Below are 14,971 nucleotides of genomic sequence, written 5' to 3'. Positions count from 1 at the left end.
GGACTTTAAAATTAAAAAACCAGCAGCTCATTCTACAAAAGCAGCACCTGCTTTTGTTTGAGTCAGAAAGGTACATCTTTAATTTAAATTTCTTGAGGAAAGTAGGAATCATGTGAATCATTAAACTGAACACGTCTGGCATTAAAAAGTCATCTTAGTTGGATCCTGCTGTCAATACAACTGTTGTGTTGTTAGTTTATTTTACAGCTGGTTATATTATTATTCGTATCCTCATCAATTATCAATATCAAGGACCTTATCAAGTCCTGGATAATCAAACTGGGATGTTTCTTGGCCTACCTGAAAGCCACACAGGTTTCAATGATCTTAAAGATCTTCTCCAACCAAAACAATTCTATAATTCGATTTTTTTAAAAATTATTATTCAAGAAAAGAATTCCCCTGATTTTCCTAACTTAGAGAAACTGCAGGAGCTTTGGCAAGAAGTGCCAAGCTGCTTTTCAAATCACAAAATACAGAAAACTATTTCATCATCATCATAACTCATCACCCGCTCGCCGAGAGCCCTGAGTGCACAAACACCCACATCACCCCCTGCTATAAATACTCTGCTTCCTCCACACAATTACACACCCAGATTTCATCCCTTCCCAAAGACAGTGCAGCCACAGGTGCAACAGACAGACTTTTTATTGCCCTGACAGAGCAGAGCTGTTAATGCAGCCAGCGTTAGGAGCGCATCCCTGCCCTGGGCACAAAACAGATCTTGGCCAAACTATCCAGGATTGTCTTCAGATAATTCCTCTGCAGCTGTCAGCCTTACAAATGCTGTATTAGCCCTAAAATAGTGAAATTATCCATAAATCCCAGTTTAAAACATCTTACAGCCTCTTAGACTCGTGTGCTGGAGTTCACAAGACTCCATCTGACCAAGAAGAGCCTGGAGTCATTTATAGGCACTGCTTTACACTTGGAGCCACTTCCAGCTGCTCCTGCACTTGCCCCAGACATGCCCCAGACCTGCTCCCTCCCTGCTGGGCACAGAGGGTGTCAGGATGGGGAGGGAAGGAGAAGGAGGGAGATGCACACTGGCACATTTTCATATCCCTGCATTCCAGACCCTTCTGATTTTGTGGCTGTTGGATGATTTGGAAGGAGACTGCACAGCTTTGTGCTCGGGACCTTCCGCAGCCATGCCTCTCTCCAGAGCTGGGAGAACACTCTGTTCCCCTGCAAACACCAACACATCATTAACACAAAGCCTGTCTTTATCCCCAGCTCCCTCAAATTACACAACTCCTGCAATAATAGGCTGCCCCATCCTTTTATTAGAACAATTCTTGCCAATTGCTGCATTCATCCTACACCATCTTTGCCACAGACCCTGTGTAAACTATTACGTATCTCCTTAGTGCCAGCATGTTGAGCTTTTTTCCTGTTGTAACCAGGTTTTAGGTCAGTTTAGATGAAGAAATTAAAGCAGTTCTGCTGTTTGTTGTAGCATCTCCCATCTGCTAGAACAGCAAGAGATGTTTTGTATTTATGGAACTCACCTGCTTTTCTGATCCACATTAAATTCCTTAGAGTAACACACTACAAGAAACAAACACAAATAACACGCTGCTGGGAAAGGGAAAAACTATGAGGAAAAAAAACCACCAGAAGCAAAAAACAAAGCCCCAGCTAAATTTCTTAATCAGATTTTTCTGCCTTTAAGGAAATCAGTGTTCTTTAAGTGCTGTTGCAGTGCCACGGGACTGGTGCACAGTGGATTCATTTTCACTAATATGCTGTAGGTCCTGAACTGCTATTACTGCAATTCATCACTAAATGAGTCGATGCCAGCAGAACTGTAGCAGCATCTCTGAAGGCAGCAGTCTCATCCTTTGGGTGCCTATCATCTATGTGTGCTTTTGAAAACGTCAGTGCTCCATCATCTGCAATTAGCAACAACAGCCAGCACTCAACTCTGCTTCAAGGGAAGGGGAAACACAAAAACTGTGATCCCCCCTCCCAGTTTCAAAGGACATTATTAAAATTCTGTATTATGTGCATCATTATTTACTAAATCCTTGGCAAAATGGCTGTTCTACCTCTCTGTGTGGAAGCTCCTACAAAAAAAAGCAAATTAAATCCCAGCAAACATTGCTGGATGCCTTAAGTCATGCATGAAGGAAGTGCAGAGCTGCAGCTTCAATTAAGAGTCCCAGCTCAGAGTTAAAACAACATTGAATATTACATGATGCAGGGTGCAGCTTTACAACACAAACCCAGCTTTATGCTCCAGTTTTATTCTGATAAATCATCAGTGATCTCACTTTACAGACGTATTTGTGTGTGTTCAGAGGAGAATTTAGGAAGCCAAATGTGTGGAGCATCACTAAGGCTGACAGGACTGCAAGCACAATGCAAGTTAATCATTCTAAAACCTGGCTAACAACGATCTGTGAAATACAGAACAGAGGATGAGCATATCATCAGAATTACTTTGCTGCTGGAGAACAGCAGTGACCTGCCCTTTAAATCCTAAGCAGTAATCTGGGCCCTCCTCATTATACAACAAATCAGCAATTTTAATAAACAAAGTGCTCCATTTGCCACACAAAAACAAGTCACAGTATTTTGACTCTGCCAGGCCAAATGCTGCACACCAGACAAGAGTTAAATGAACCTGTTTCAGAGCTAATTTACATTCCTCTATTAGTCAGCAGTGGTTCAGGAATTTAAAGAGCTCTTAACAAACTCCTTCGAAGATGTTGTCATGGATGGAATTTAAATGTCATTGCTCGTTTTTCAATGACTAAGGGAATTTTGTGCCTCACATTCTCATTTCTGAGCAGAAAATAAGCCCATGTTGTGTGTCTGGAAGGAGGTTTGCACCCAAGGGAAGAAGAGAGCAGGGAGCATCCTCACCCGAGTGCTGCCTGAGCAGCACTGCCAGCACTGGTCCTCAAGGTCACCCAAACTGATCCTCCTGCTCAGCAGAGATGGCAAATCCAAGTCAGGGAGCCAAAGCAATTATTGCCTGGGTTGTTTGCTCTGCTCCCAGCCCAGCCCTTCAGAGCAGACCAAGGAGACAGAGCAAATCAAGGCAGGACCAACCTCCATCCCCTCGCCTTCCAAACTGGAGGTCCTTATTTCACACTGGAGAAAAGGAAGCTTAAAAGAGTTCACAAGAGCAGAGCCTCTGAAAGCACAGCCTTTGGGAGTGATGTGCCAGCTGCAGGAATGAGAGCACAGGGCTTGCTCTGGCATTTCCCCCCTCAGTGGCTTTGTTTTGCTTTTTTTTCAATTGCAGCCCTGGCAAAGGGAAGGTTTAACAGGATCATTTCTAAGAGAAAACCTGGAAATGGAGGGAAACAACAGATAAGCTTAACTACAAAAGACAGCTCACTAGAAATAAATACATGAAAAGCAGAAAGAATAGAGCAAATTTCATCTGGGATGCACAAATTGTGTCATTCTGAGTGACTCCAGGTTTTGGGACGCTGAAAGAACAGTTTGAGAAGAGGACTGTGATGAGTGCCTTTATTTCCTGCTGTGACCTTTTTACATCCATCCATTCTGTCTGGAATCACCTCTGAAATGGCCACACTCATTTCATTATCCCCAAAACCACCTCCTCAATTCGTCCCTCTGTTCTCTCTCTGGGAGCTGCTGTATTTTTTTTAATTTTTTGTATTTTTGCATCATTTACAGCTCATTCCCAAACACCTCAGAATCTGTAACAATCCACCTTCCTGAGGCAGAGCCAGGCAATCTCTTTGGATTCCCCTTCCTTAGCCAAGAAAAAGGAGTCATTTTGCACAAATCAGAGCTTGGTGGACCTTGTGATCCTTGGGCCAGTGATGGTTGAGTGCTGCTCACTCAGCCCAAAGCAGGAGCAGTACAAAGACATCCAAATCCATTTACCTGCCCTCAGCAGAAGAAATTTGGTTTTCCAAGCTCTGAACCAGCTCCTTCCTGTTCCCCCAAGCACAGCTGGAGCAGAGCAGCCCCACACTGCCACCTCACCACTGGAATTATTCCATTATATCCCAAAGCCCCATGGAGGTTATTCCAGTACCTGCTGCCAGTCCATGGGACCCCCCTGACCCCTCTTATCTAAAATTCTCTTAATAAAAAAAAACCCAAAGCAACCAATGAAAGCTGATGATATAAGACTGACCACTGAAATATCCAGTATCACTGAAGGTAAAAAATCCAGCACCACCTGAGGTTTAAGCTCAAATTCCTTTTTTTCTTTAACCTCAAATTCCATTTTTTTAACCTCAAATTCCAATTTTTTAAACCTCAGATTTTTAATTAAAAACCTCAATTTTTAAACCATAAATTTCATTTTTTAACCTCAACTTCCATTTTTTTTTAACCTCAACTTCCTTTTTTTTTTAACCTCAACTTCCTTTTTTTTTTAACCTCAACTTCCTTTTTTTTTTTAACCTCAACTTCCATTTTTTTTAACCTCAACTTCCATTTTTTTTAACCTCAACTTCCATTTTTTTTTAACCTCAACTTCCATTTTTTTTTTTTACACCTCAACTTCCATTTTTTTTTTTACACCTTAACTTCCATTTTTTTTTTTACACCTCAACTTCCATTTTTTTTTTTTTAACCTCAACTTCCATTTTTTTCTGAATTAGCTCCCTAAAGCCTGTCTGGAGTTGGATGTCCAAAGGCAGGTACCAGGAGTATCTCAGAGCACAGCATTTCACAGGCCTTCAAACCAGGATGAGATTTATATTTTTGATAGGATTTTTCATTAGAGTTGGACACATTTATTCTGGGGCTGATAATCCAAGTTTCAGATCAGATTGGCAGAGTGGATAAAAAGGGCAAAGTCTCCCAGTTCCCAGACATCCTGGAACATTAATGTGCAATAATTCAGAGTTCCTGGGTACCATAACATTGAAGATAGAGAGCTCTTCAATAACCCTGCTGTCTGAGCCACTTTCTATCTATCCTTTGTGAGGAATACAGTGGTGGGAGGCTTTCAGCAAGGAAAAGAGGGGGAAAAAAAAGGAAAAGTGAACACTTAACAACAACAAGAATGTGGAATAAACATTAAAAAAAAGGAATATTCTTTTTAGCAAAGTTACTTGGTATTAATGCTCTGTTTTCTCCCCAAAAAAATGCCACTAGGAATGTTCTGAATCTCAGAAAATAGAACTTATTTTGCTAATACAGTCCAGCTTTTTATCTGCATATACTGTACAGGCAGAATTTAATGGAAATGTATTTGAACTACTGAGAAAAATAATTTGATTTCTATCTGGTTGCTATTCACTGGACTTTAAAACCAAGAGGAAATGTCATTCCCCACCACACCTCCCTGCTCCAGCCCAGGATCAGCAGCTTCAAAGTGAAATTAAGGTTCAGGACTTTTCCAGCAGATTGGCTGCAGGGACACAAAGGCCAATAAAAGCAAATCCCCACAATTCAAATCTGGAAAAAAAATGATGGAGTCTATTAATGAAAGACTAAAAACAAGTGTAAGCAAACAATATTTTTGCTAAATATACCCAGAGGAATTACCATGGATCAGAAGCTTCCCAATGTCACCCAGCTGCCCAAATCATACACCTGCAAGGAGAGCTTCCCTGCTAAATCAATCTGGTTTTTTTAAAAAAGAGAATGATTGAAGGTAAGGAATTATGAAGTTTGCACAATTAGAATAATCCTTTAATAACTGCAGTTTGGCTGCTGGCAGTACCAGAATGCAGAGCCACGAGCCTGTGAAAATGGGACCAAAATGAGCTTTAGAGTGTTAAATTTCTCACTGCTGTTCCTTCACCAGGAGATGAAACAACTGATTTCTAATTGACACCTCCTTCTGAGCCCCATGCTCGCACAAAGGTACAATTATCTCTTATCCTGACTGAGGAAAAATAGCAAAAAAAGAGCAAAAAGACTTGTCTGAAGACAGGGGTGCTTTGTTTTTAAACTGCAGAGGCTCCAGGTACCCCAGGTTCCAGATTTAGGACAGGCTTAAAAAAGCTCCTGTGTAGCACATTTAGGAAACTGAAGAACTGGGAGATGATGGAGACCTGAGCTGAATTCAGGTACCTGGGGCTTGGAATGAGATGATCTTTAAGATCCCTCCCAACCCACACATCCTGGGATCTGTGGCCTGAGGAAAATTGAAGTGAGGAGTGTTCATCCTTCCTGACCCCACCTCTGTCACTGCTGGGTCTCTGGTGGAACTGCTCTCACTCACACCTGAACAAAACTGAGGTGTCCACACTGTCCCACAGCTCTGACAGCTTTTGCTTTCAGCTTTGCCAAAGCAGAGGAATTTTGAAGATGGATGAGTAATGCTCTGCCATGGAATCATTTTTTCCACGTTAAACAGCAGTTAGCAAAACACTTCAGTGAACCTGGGCCAATTCTGAGCTTTCTGTGATGCTCTGTTGTGATGGTTTTTGCATGTCATTGAGGGATCAGTGCTCCAGGTCAGCAAGAAGGAAACCTGCCATTCCAAGGGAGGCTGGAAATCCCTCCAAATATTCTGTGTTTGGACCTCTTTTCCCAATAGGATGATGATGGGGATGATCTCTACCCTGCATGAACCAACCAGAAGAGGACAGACACAACTCTAGGGAGGAACACTGAAATTTTTCTCCTCTCAATTCCAGTGTCAGAGAAGCCTGGAATAGTTTGGGTTGGAAAGGACCTTCAAGACCATCCCAATTCCACCTTCCACTGTCCCAGGCTGCTCCAAGCCCTGTCCAGCCTGGCCTTGGACACTGCCAGGGATCCAGGGACAGCCACAGCTTCTCTAGGCAGGGCCTCCCAGGGAACAATTCCTTCCCATCCCAGGGAACAATTTCACAATTTCCTATCCCATGTCCATCAATCTTTTTTCAGTTTAAAACCACAGAAGCTGTGTGTGGTCCTGTAACTCCTCACAAGGTCAGCAGAGGTATTTTGGCATTAAGAAGGAAGTTTACCCTCTGGAATATTTGAACCTGGAGTCAGTTAGGTCATTTCTTTGATAAATAAGAGATTTGTTTACTTTACTGTCATCCAACAAGCTCCAAAGAAATTCCATGGATGGACCTAGAACTGTGGACTCAAGCAACAGCCACACTCCTGGTCTGTGGATTCTCCTCACATTCCCATTATCCAAGGAAATGAGAAAACACAAAAGTACTCTTCAGGCTGCAACAGGCAGAGTTCAGCACTTCCATGATCCTTCCTGCTGTTTTTTGGTTCATCTCCATACATTTTCCCATCCTTCTTGCAAGTACAGAATCCCAGAACCATTTAGGTGGGAAAAGACCTCCAGGACCATCAAGTCCCACCTGCGCCTGATCCCCACCTTGTCACCAGCCCAGAGCCCTGAGTGCCACGTCCAGGCCTTCCTGGAACACCAGGCACTGGCTCCACACAAACACCAGGAGCAGGGGCCAGCAATTCTCCTCCCTCTTTTAATTCTCTGCTGCTGCACAACGTTTGGAATTTTAAACAAGCCTAGCTGATGCAGTTGTTATTTGAAGCCAGTGTAGGCTTAGAGATATAATGCACAAAGGGTATTTGAGCCTGAACTGAAATCTTAATCACAGCAAAATGATGAAATAATACCACAGATTTTGATTTCTCCCACCTTCCCTCCTTTATAGAAACAATTCCTGGGAGCAGCCTCCGTTCAGAAGTCCGAGGCAAGCAGAGTGCCAGGTGTTGTTTCAGCAGTAGGAACTCCTCAGCTCAGGGTGGGAGCAGCAGGAGCTGGGAGGGCACAAGGATTTCCACCATCTAACACATCACCCCAGCTGCTCCCAAAGTCACACACACAAAATTAAATATAAAATGCCACAGATTTGGGTGTGTAAGAGCAGTGGGAAGTGGGAAGAGGAACACTTGAAGCTGCAGGAAAGGATGGGTGGGTGCAGCAGATCTGATGATGAGCTGCTGGCTCAGGAGGCTCCAGGCATCCTGGAAACGACCCCAAATCCAGGTAAAAACCCCAAATCCAGTCCTGAATTCTCCCTCAGGGGAAACCACAATGGGGAGAGATTTGGGATGGAGGGGGAAGGGACAGAGCTCATCTCAGCCTCACTCCTGGAATGTGCTCCCAGATAACCTGCTGCAAGTGCCTGGCCTAAGAATTACCCAGCAGCAGTGCAGCTGCTGTTCCACCAGGGCAAATTCCCTGAATGGTTATTAACACCACGAGCTGACATGTTAATTATCCTCCTGATTTTTCTGATGAGACAACAAAGGCACAAATATTCAGGAGAGATGTTTGACCTTGCCCACACCTAATTCCTGTAAGATTTTGTGATTTCACTTGAAATGCATTTTAATTCTCTTCGTCCTCATTGTGTTTTTTATAAAAAAACTCAACAGTCCTATTAAAATATATAGTTATTTTTAAAAAAACCAACACTCCCTGCCTAACCTGAGTATAATGCAAAATGTATTTACAGGGTGAAAGCACTTGAATTGCTGTCGTGGGAGTCGTGCCGTACGCCCACAGTGCAAATACCTCAAAAAGCAAATTAGTCATCTGCTTCCAACTGTCAGGATGCAGCAACAGACAAACCACTGTCTTGGAAAGAGCCTGAAAAATCTCACCATTGACTTTCTGCACATGGCAAAGGATTTTTTTCAGAAGCCAGATCAGTAATATCAACCTTGAAATAAGAAGAGAGAGAAGAGTGTTCAGTGTGGGAGTGTCAGGGTGGATGGGGTTTGGAGAAACCTGGGATGGTGGAAGCTGTCCCTGTCCAGGGCTGGGGTGGAATGGGTTGAGCTCTGGAGAGAGGAAAACTGTTTTCAGTAAGGTTTAGTTAATCCTTAGTTAGAAAACCAGCCAGCAGGACAAAGCTGGGATCACTTAGACCTGTGTGATCTCTGAGTGGGAAAACAAAACAGGGGAAAAGAGGAAAAACAGACACAACAAAACCATGGAAAATTGAAAAATAGTTTGGGGGGAAACCAAAAATAACCCAAGCACACCAGACCCTGAAACACACAGAGCAAATCCATGTTTGCATCCAGCAGAGCCTCAAGATAATTCCTCAAAGCTCAACATCCACCCTGATTTTTACCCTCTCTAAATGCAAACTGCTATTTGGTAATTATCAACTTCAGGAAAACACGGCAGCAAAAAATTGAAAGTGATTTTTCAAAACACCCTTACAGAAGCCAAAGACTGGTCCAAGGTGGTTTAGACCTGCCCAGACCTGGTTTGGGAGCAGAATCTGAAGTTCTTAAAGGAACTAGAGATTTTCAGCCACTAAAAACCTGATTTTGCTGATACACAAATACATTTGTACGAGTTTCCCATTGAACTAAAGTGGTAAAGCTTTCCCAGGGCAGAATAAACCTCTAGGGCTAAGCAGGATTTATTTTAACCTAAAATAAGATGCAGAAGATATACAAGAGATTTTTCTGCATTTTACATGGCTGAAAAATGACTTACTCAAGTCCTAAGGACAACTAAAGCTCTGGTGACAAAGTGGAGTCATTTTATTTTGCCAAAAGGCAGATTATGTTTGTAATAATAATGCCAATTTTCTCTTGAAGCACAGTTACTGGAATTATCAGTTCTGTAATACTTTAAAGTGGGAAACAAAGATTTTGAGAAGTTCTCCATCCAACTGTTGATTTTTAAAGCATTTTTCTGTAAAGATGGGCAACGTTAGGCCAGGTTGGATGGGGATTAAATCAACCTGGTCTATGGCAGGTGTTCCCATGGCAGGGGGTGGAACTGGGTGGGTTTTAAGGTCCTTTCCAAGCCAAACCACTCTGGGATTCTGGGATCAGTAGGTTTAACCAGCTGTGTAATGAGTTGTCTCTCTAGGAAATAATAAAACAACTCCAATTAATACAAAGACTTGAGGAGAAGCAGGGCCTGCACTTCCTCTGAGCAAGGCCAGAACTGTCACATCAAACATACTTCAAAGGCCCACTGCCTGCCTAAGATCATTTCTTTCACTATATTTAAATAACAAACATCAACCAAAAAAAAAAATCTTGAAGTCTGTTCACCCTCCTTGCTGGTAATAATCCATCAAAAGTGTGAGGAACATCAAGATCATCCTGCTCTACCCATCACAGCCACTTCTGGAAAATCCTGCCATTAGGGGACTCCAGATCTAATAGATCAATCCTTCTAAATAATTTTTAGGAGTTTTTTCTTTAATAGATGCCCACTTTAAAAAAAATCAGCATGCACAGATTTAAGCTTCCCTCTCCCAGCTCAACAGGGTCTCTCTAATTTATACAAGCAAAAAAATATACAAAGATTTTGATGTTTAAGTTGGTATTTTTTTAAAAAAAAAAGCCTCCAGCAGGTGCACAAATTGTGTGTTTCACAGGGATTTAGAGAGTGTAATCCCCTTAGGCTGCTCTGAAAATTGCAGCCTATTCTTAGTTCCTGCCAGCCCATGTCAGCAAAATGGTTGTTCTTCATTATGATATTTTAATACTTGGGAGTGTTAATTGAGGTTAAGCTCAGGTTGTACCCAGAATGCTAAAAAAAATATTAACCTGACAGAAAATCAAAGTCTTCTGAAAATAATGTGGAGAAATGTGTGAAAAACTGGAGATGAGATCTCCTTTCCAAGGGGAGATGCAGACAGACAAACTGAGCTCACCTACATCCACCCTTGCCCCAGGACCTTCGAGGCCAGGTTGGACAGGGCTTGGAGGACCCTGGGATAATGGTAGGTGTCCCTGCCCATGGAATTTTGTGGGATTTAAGGTCCCTTCCAACCCAAACCAGTCTGGGATTCTGGGATTCCATGAGCTGCCCAAGCTCTGAACATCCAGATGGAAACAGAAAATTCAGGATCCAAGGAGCAGAGGATGAAGCTCTGGAGCAATGGCTCCTCCTCAGTGGACATCAGAACAATCACATCCAAAACAGGCTGGAACTCCAGCAGCCCCTGGGATCCCCACCAGGCCAAACCCAACTTCCATTTCTCTAAAAAGGCAACAGATTGTCTGTAGGAAACTTTGCCTTGTGAAAGACTTGACATTTGAAAGAATTTATTTTTACCAAAAATAACAACTGGTTTACTAATGAAGGACAAAGTGTTTGGTCTCTCTCCTACATGGGAGTACTTTCCAAATTATTTTTAGGAGGAAGGAAAAAAAGCAGCTTACACAAACACTGCATGGCACAAGGAAAGCATCATCACCCAGAACTCTGCTCTCCTTCTCCTGGTATCCAGACTCTGCTCTCAAATCAATTCCTAGGAGTCAAAACTGATGGAGACTCTGTTTTTCAGGAAATCTGCACTGAAAATCAACCTCATTGCCTAAAATCTGCATGGAAATGCTGTGCCAGCAGTGAAATCCTTGCTGGAGTGAAGGAGATGAATTCCATGCAAGTGTTTGTGTAGATAATTATGTGAAAACAAGAAAGTGAAAGTCCAAAGCCCTGAGGTATCAACAACAAAATTCTGTCATGAGGAGTTTAATTTCTATAGAAATAATTGAATTTACACTGTTCTAACACTCATATAATTCAGTCCTGGCTAAAGAGCTCAGAAACTGCCAGATGGAAACCAAACACTGGGACACCATAGAGTGCTCTTGGGGCTTTCAGGGAATTCTAACAGGATCACTCAAAGAAGGAAATAATAGAAAATATGCAGAAATCATCTCTGAAAAGCTAAAAATACTCAGTAAGGAAAAACTGCTTTAAGAAAATTTAATCAAGAATTAAATCCAACTAGAAAACAAATATATCACTGTAAGCAGTGAAGACTGAGAATTGCAAAGATGCTAAAACCAAGCAGAGCTGAATGTGGCAGTTGAGAGATCAGGATTTCAAACTCATCATCCAAAAATCATCTCATTTTTAAATAATTACATCCAAGGATCTAAGTATTCATTTTCATCAGCTTAACAAGTCAGCCTTATACCAGCAAATATGCTTTTAAGTATGTGGAAATCTAGAACTATTATGCATTTAAAGACCATCAAATCATAGAATGCTTTGGGTTGGGAAAACCTTAAAGATCATCCAGTTCCAGCTGTCTGCAGGGCTACAAAGATGAATGAAAATGTCCCAGCTGGAAAACAACTTTAAACAAAAACACCAAACCAAGCTGGCACCAGCACAGGGTGTTTATGGCTTTACCTATAAAGAGCAGAGCCACATCCCTCTGAAGGCAGCTATTGACTCTTCTTTATGATCTCAGTAAATAAAGGCCTTCCCCAAGCCATCTCTAGATTCTAAATGTTGTATCTTTAGTTAGAGCTTTCAGGAGCTGATCAATAGCTTGGGAAAAAAACCATTTTACAAGTCTCAGGTTCATAGCAGGGACAATTTGAATGTCAGCTTCTGAAAGATCTGAAGAGGGGAAATGAAAATCAGGAATTGCTTCTCTTAGAGAGGATAAGAGCAAATAGAAACCAGGAGTGGGGTTTTCCCATAAGAAAGAGCACACCAAATGGACACTTTGCTTTGTGTGAATTCCTCTGCACCTCTCAAGGAGGGTGGGTTTGATGCCATTTTGGTTTTTGCAATTTTTTTCTTTTTTGTGTCCTCTGTATTCTCTGCAGATATATCTGGAGCTCTGTAAGCTATTACATTAATAGCTAATTTTCCCAGTAACGTTCCATGGCTCTTCCCTAGACAAAAAACAGCACAAATTCCAGAACTCCAAGCCCTGAGAATGCAAAACCCCTATCCTAGGTTGGGTCTCCCTAACTGCCAAGGCTGAGAACAACTCTTCAAGACATATTTCATGGACAAAGTACAGCTTAGTGCCTAACTCCAGAAAAGGGACTTAACCTAGAAAAATTGCACCACCACCCCTCCTCCTAATTAGTACATTCATTAATTCTGTTAGTTTCCTCAAACTTATAAAAATGTACTCACCACTGTGAGGGTAGACTTGTGTAGGTATCTTTCCATAACTGTCCCTGAAAGCCTTCAATAAAAATCCACTTTTATCTTACCTCCTACCCTAAATTTATCTTGAATTTAATTTTCCAGTTTGGGAAAATGACAACAGGTTGAGATGGGATATTGGGAAGGAATCCTTCCCTGGGAGGGTGGGGAGGGGCTGGGATGGAATTCCCAGAGCAGCTGGGGCTGCCCCTGGATCCCTGGCAGTGCCCAAGGCCAGGCTGGACACTGGGGCTGGGAGCACCTGGGACAGTGGGAGGTGTCCCTGCCATGGCAGGGGTGGCACTGGGTGGGATTTAAAATCCCTTCCCACCCAAACCATTCCACGGTTCTGTGATGTGGCCTTTGTGGGATGTTAAAAATCAGCAATGTTGGGAATCTGAGCATGTGCTTTTGATTAAAAAGAAATTTTGAGGCCAAATACCAACTACCATCTAGACCAGCAAGAGCCCCACACTGCACTTTGCTTTAAGGAATCAAAAGCCTTAAAAGAAGCAGATTCACCCTCTCATGAACTTCTCTTGGTGCCACCACAGTGCCAGGAGCTGCACCCACAGCCCAGAGCCACCACCCCAGCCACTGCTAATCCTTAAAATCATAAAGAAAAGTGACACAGGCCCAGCTGATCATTTTCTGAGCTACACAAACAGCCTGCAGCACCTCAGAAGTGCTGGTTTTTCATCCTGGGCACAGGCACATCAAACAGTTGGTGCAGAATTGCCCATTAACACTTGATATTACATAGGCTGGATATGTGGGCAGTAAAAATTAAGCCTTTTTTTTTTTTTTTTTGCTCATTGTCAGGGCACCAGAGGAGCTCTGTCCCTGCAAGGGCAGGGAAGGAGCAGACAGAGATGCCCCTGGTTAAGCAAAGCAGCCCTGAATAATTGGAGGTCAATCAGCTGAACTGCTTGGGCTTCTTGGGCTTGAGGCAGAGCCTCATCCCTGAAGGAATCCTGACTTGGATCTATTTTCCACATCTCCAAAGTTCCCTAGACAAATTATTTCCCCATTTCTTCTAAAAACAACTTTGGAGAAATGTTGCCAGCAGTTGTTTGTATGCAACAAACCTAAATTAACTTCAAAAGAGTCTAAATTTGTGATTTTACAAAGAAAAATCTAAGTACCAATGCACAAATATTGAATTAACAATTTTCACTTTAAACTCATCTGCATGCTAGAACATTGATGTTCACAGGCAACTGATCTATTTTAATGAAATATATTTATTTTAATGAAATTTCCATGTATTAAATAGTACCTGCATACCTTAAAAACCCCTTTTTAATTAGAAGTGACCAAGGCAGAGACAAGCACAGGTAAATGAGAAGCCACTGCTGCAAGAGACTTCAAACCAGAGTGTGACAAAGCACAGCTGCAGGCTAAGGGAGCACAGGAAATGTCATTTCAAAGGCATTCTCTTCCTTTTAACACATAAACATCCCTACAACAAATCTTCAGACCTGACTGAGAGGCACAAAATTCCTAAACAGATCTTATTTTGCATTATTTCAGTCTGTACAGTCCTCCTAATAGAATGGATTTTGTGTTTTGATTTATTGTTTAATTCTCAGAGTTTGGGTTGAGTGAAAGTGAAGAAAATAATAACACACCCCAAAGAAGTAATTTCTTAATTTAAGCTGAATATGCCAATTTTGATGCTATTTTCCTTATGTATGCATTTTTGTATTCAATATTCAAGGTAGAAAATAATCCTGCCATTCTGGTTATTACAAAAATGGTCCTGGAAGGCCAAAACTTGTTAAAATAAATTGCATTTTCAGTGATGCCATGTTCTTGTGTCTGCAGGCTTTCCTATCGGACCGGCCAGGACACGGCCAATTGTGACACGTGCAGGAACAGTGCATGCATTATCTACAGGTGGGTTCAAAACACCAACATTCCCCTTTTTCCCTGGGAAAAAGCAGAGATTCAGGCACTAATGCAGGCTCAGCAATTGGCCTTGAGGTTGCAATCAACAAAACAGAAATTTAACTCCACTAAAGTCATAAAATTCAGCACCTGGGGAAGGGTCAATCACAAAGATGACTGTGGGCACAGAGCTGTGGGATGGGAGGTGGTACAAGGGTGAGCTTTGTTTTTAAACTGCTGCAGTATTTCTGATTTTCTGACCAACAAGTC

The 14,971-nt window shown here is 42.1% G+C and overlaps 2 protein-coding genes across 4 annotated transcripts in view; one reads left to right on the top strand and one right to left on the bottom strand.

Moving 5' to 3' along the window:
* Positions 1 to 14,971, bottom strand: part of DOCK1 (dedicator of cytokinesis 1) — a 278,288-nt gene that overhangs the window by 156,478 nt on the left and 106,839 nt on the right. The gene's annotated exons all lie outside the window — the stretch shown is intronic.
* INSYN2A (inhibitory synaptic factor 2A) overlaps positions 1 to 14,971 on the top strand; it is a 28,918-nt gene that overhangs the window by 1,979 nt on the left and 11,968 nt on the right. Inside the window, exon 2 of the mRNA XM_059852214.1 lies at positions 14,639 to 14,710. Within this exon, the coding sequence (XP_059708197.1) occupies positions 14,639 to 14,710 (72 nt within the window). The remainder of the gene's footprint in view (positions 1 to 14,638; positions 14,711 to 14,971) is intronic.

Source organism: Haemorhous mexicanus, chromosome 7 (genome assembly GCF_027477595.1).
Source record: "Haemorhous mexicanus isolate bHaeMex1 chromosome 7, bHaeMex1.pri, whole genome shotgun sequence".
Taxonomy (NCBI): Eukaryota; Metazoa; Chordata; class Aves; order Passeriformes; family Fringillidae; genus Haemorhous; species Haemorhous mexicanus.
This window is presented reverse-complemented; position numbering and strand designations above follow the sequence as displayed.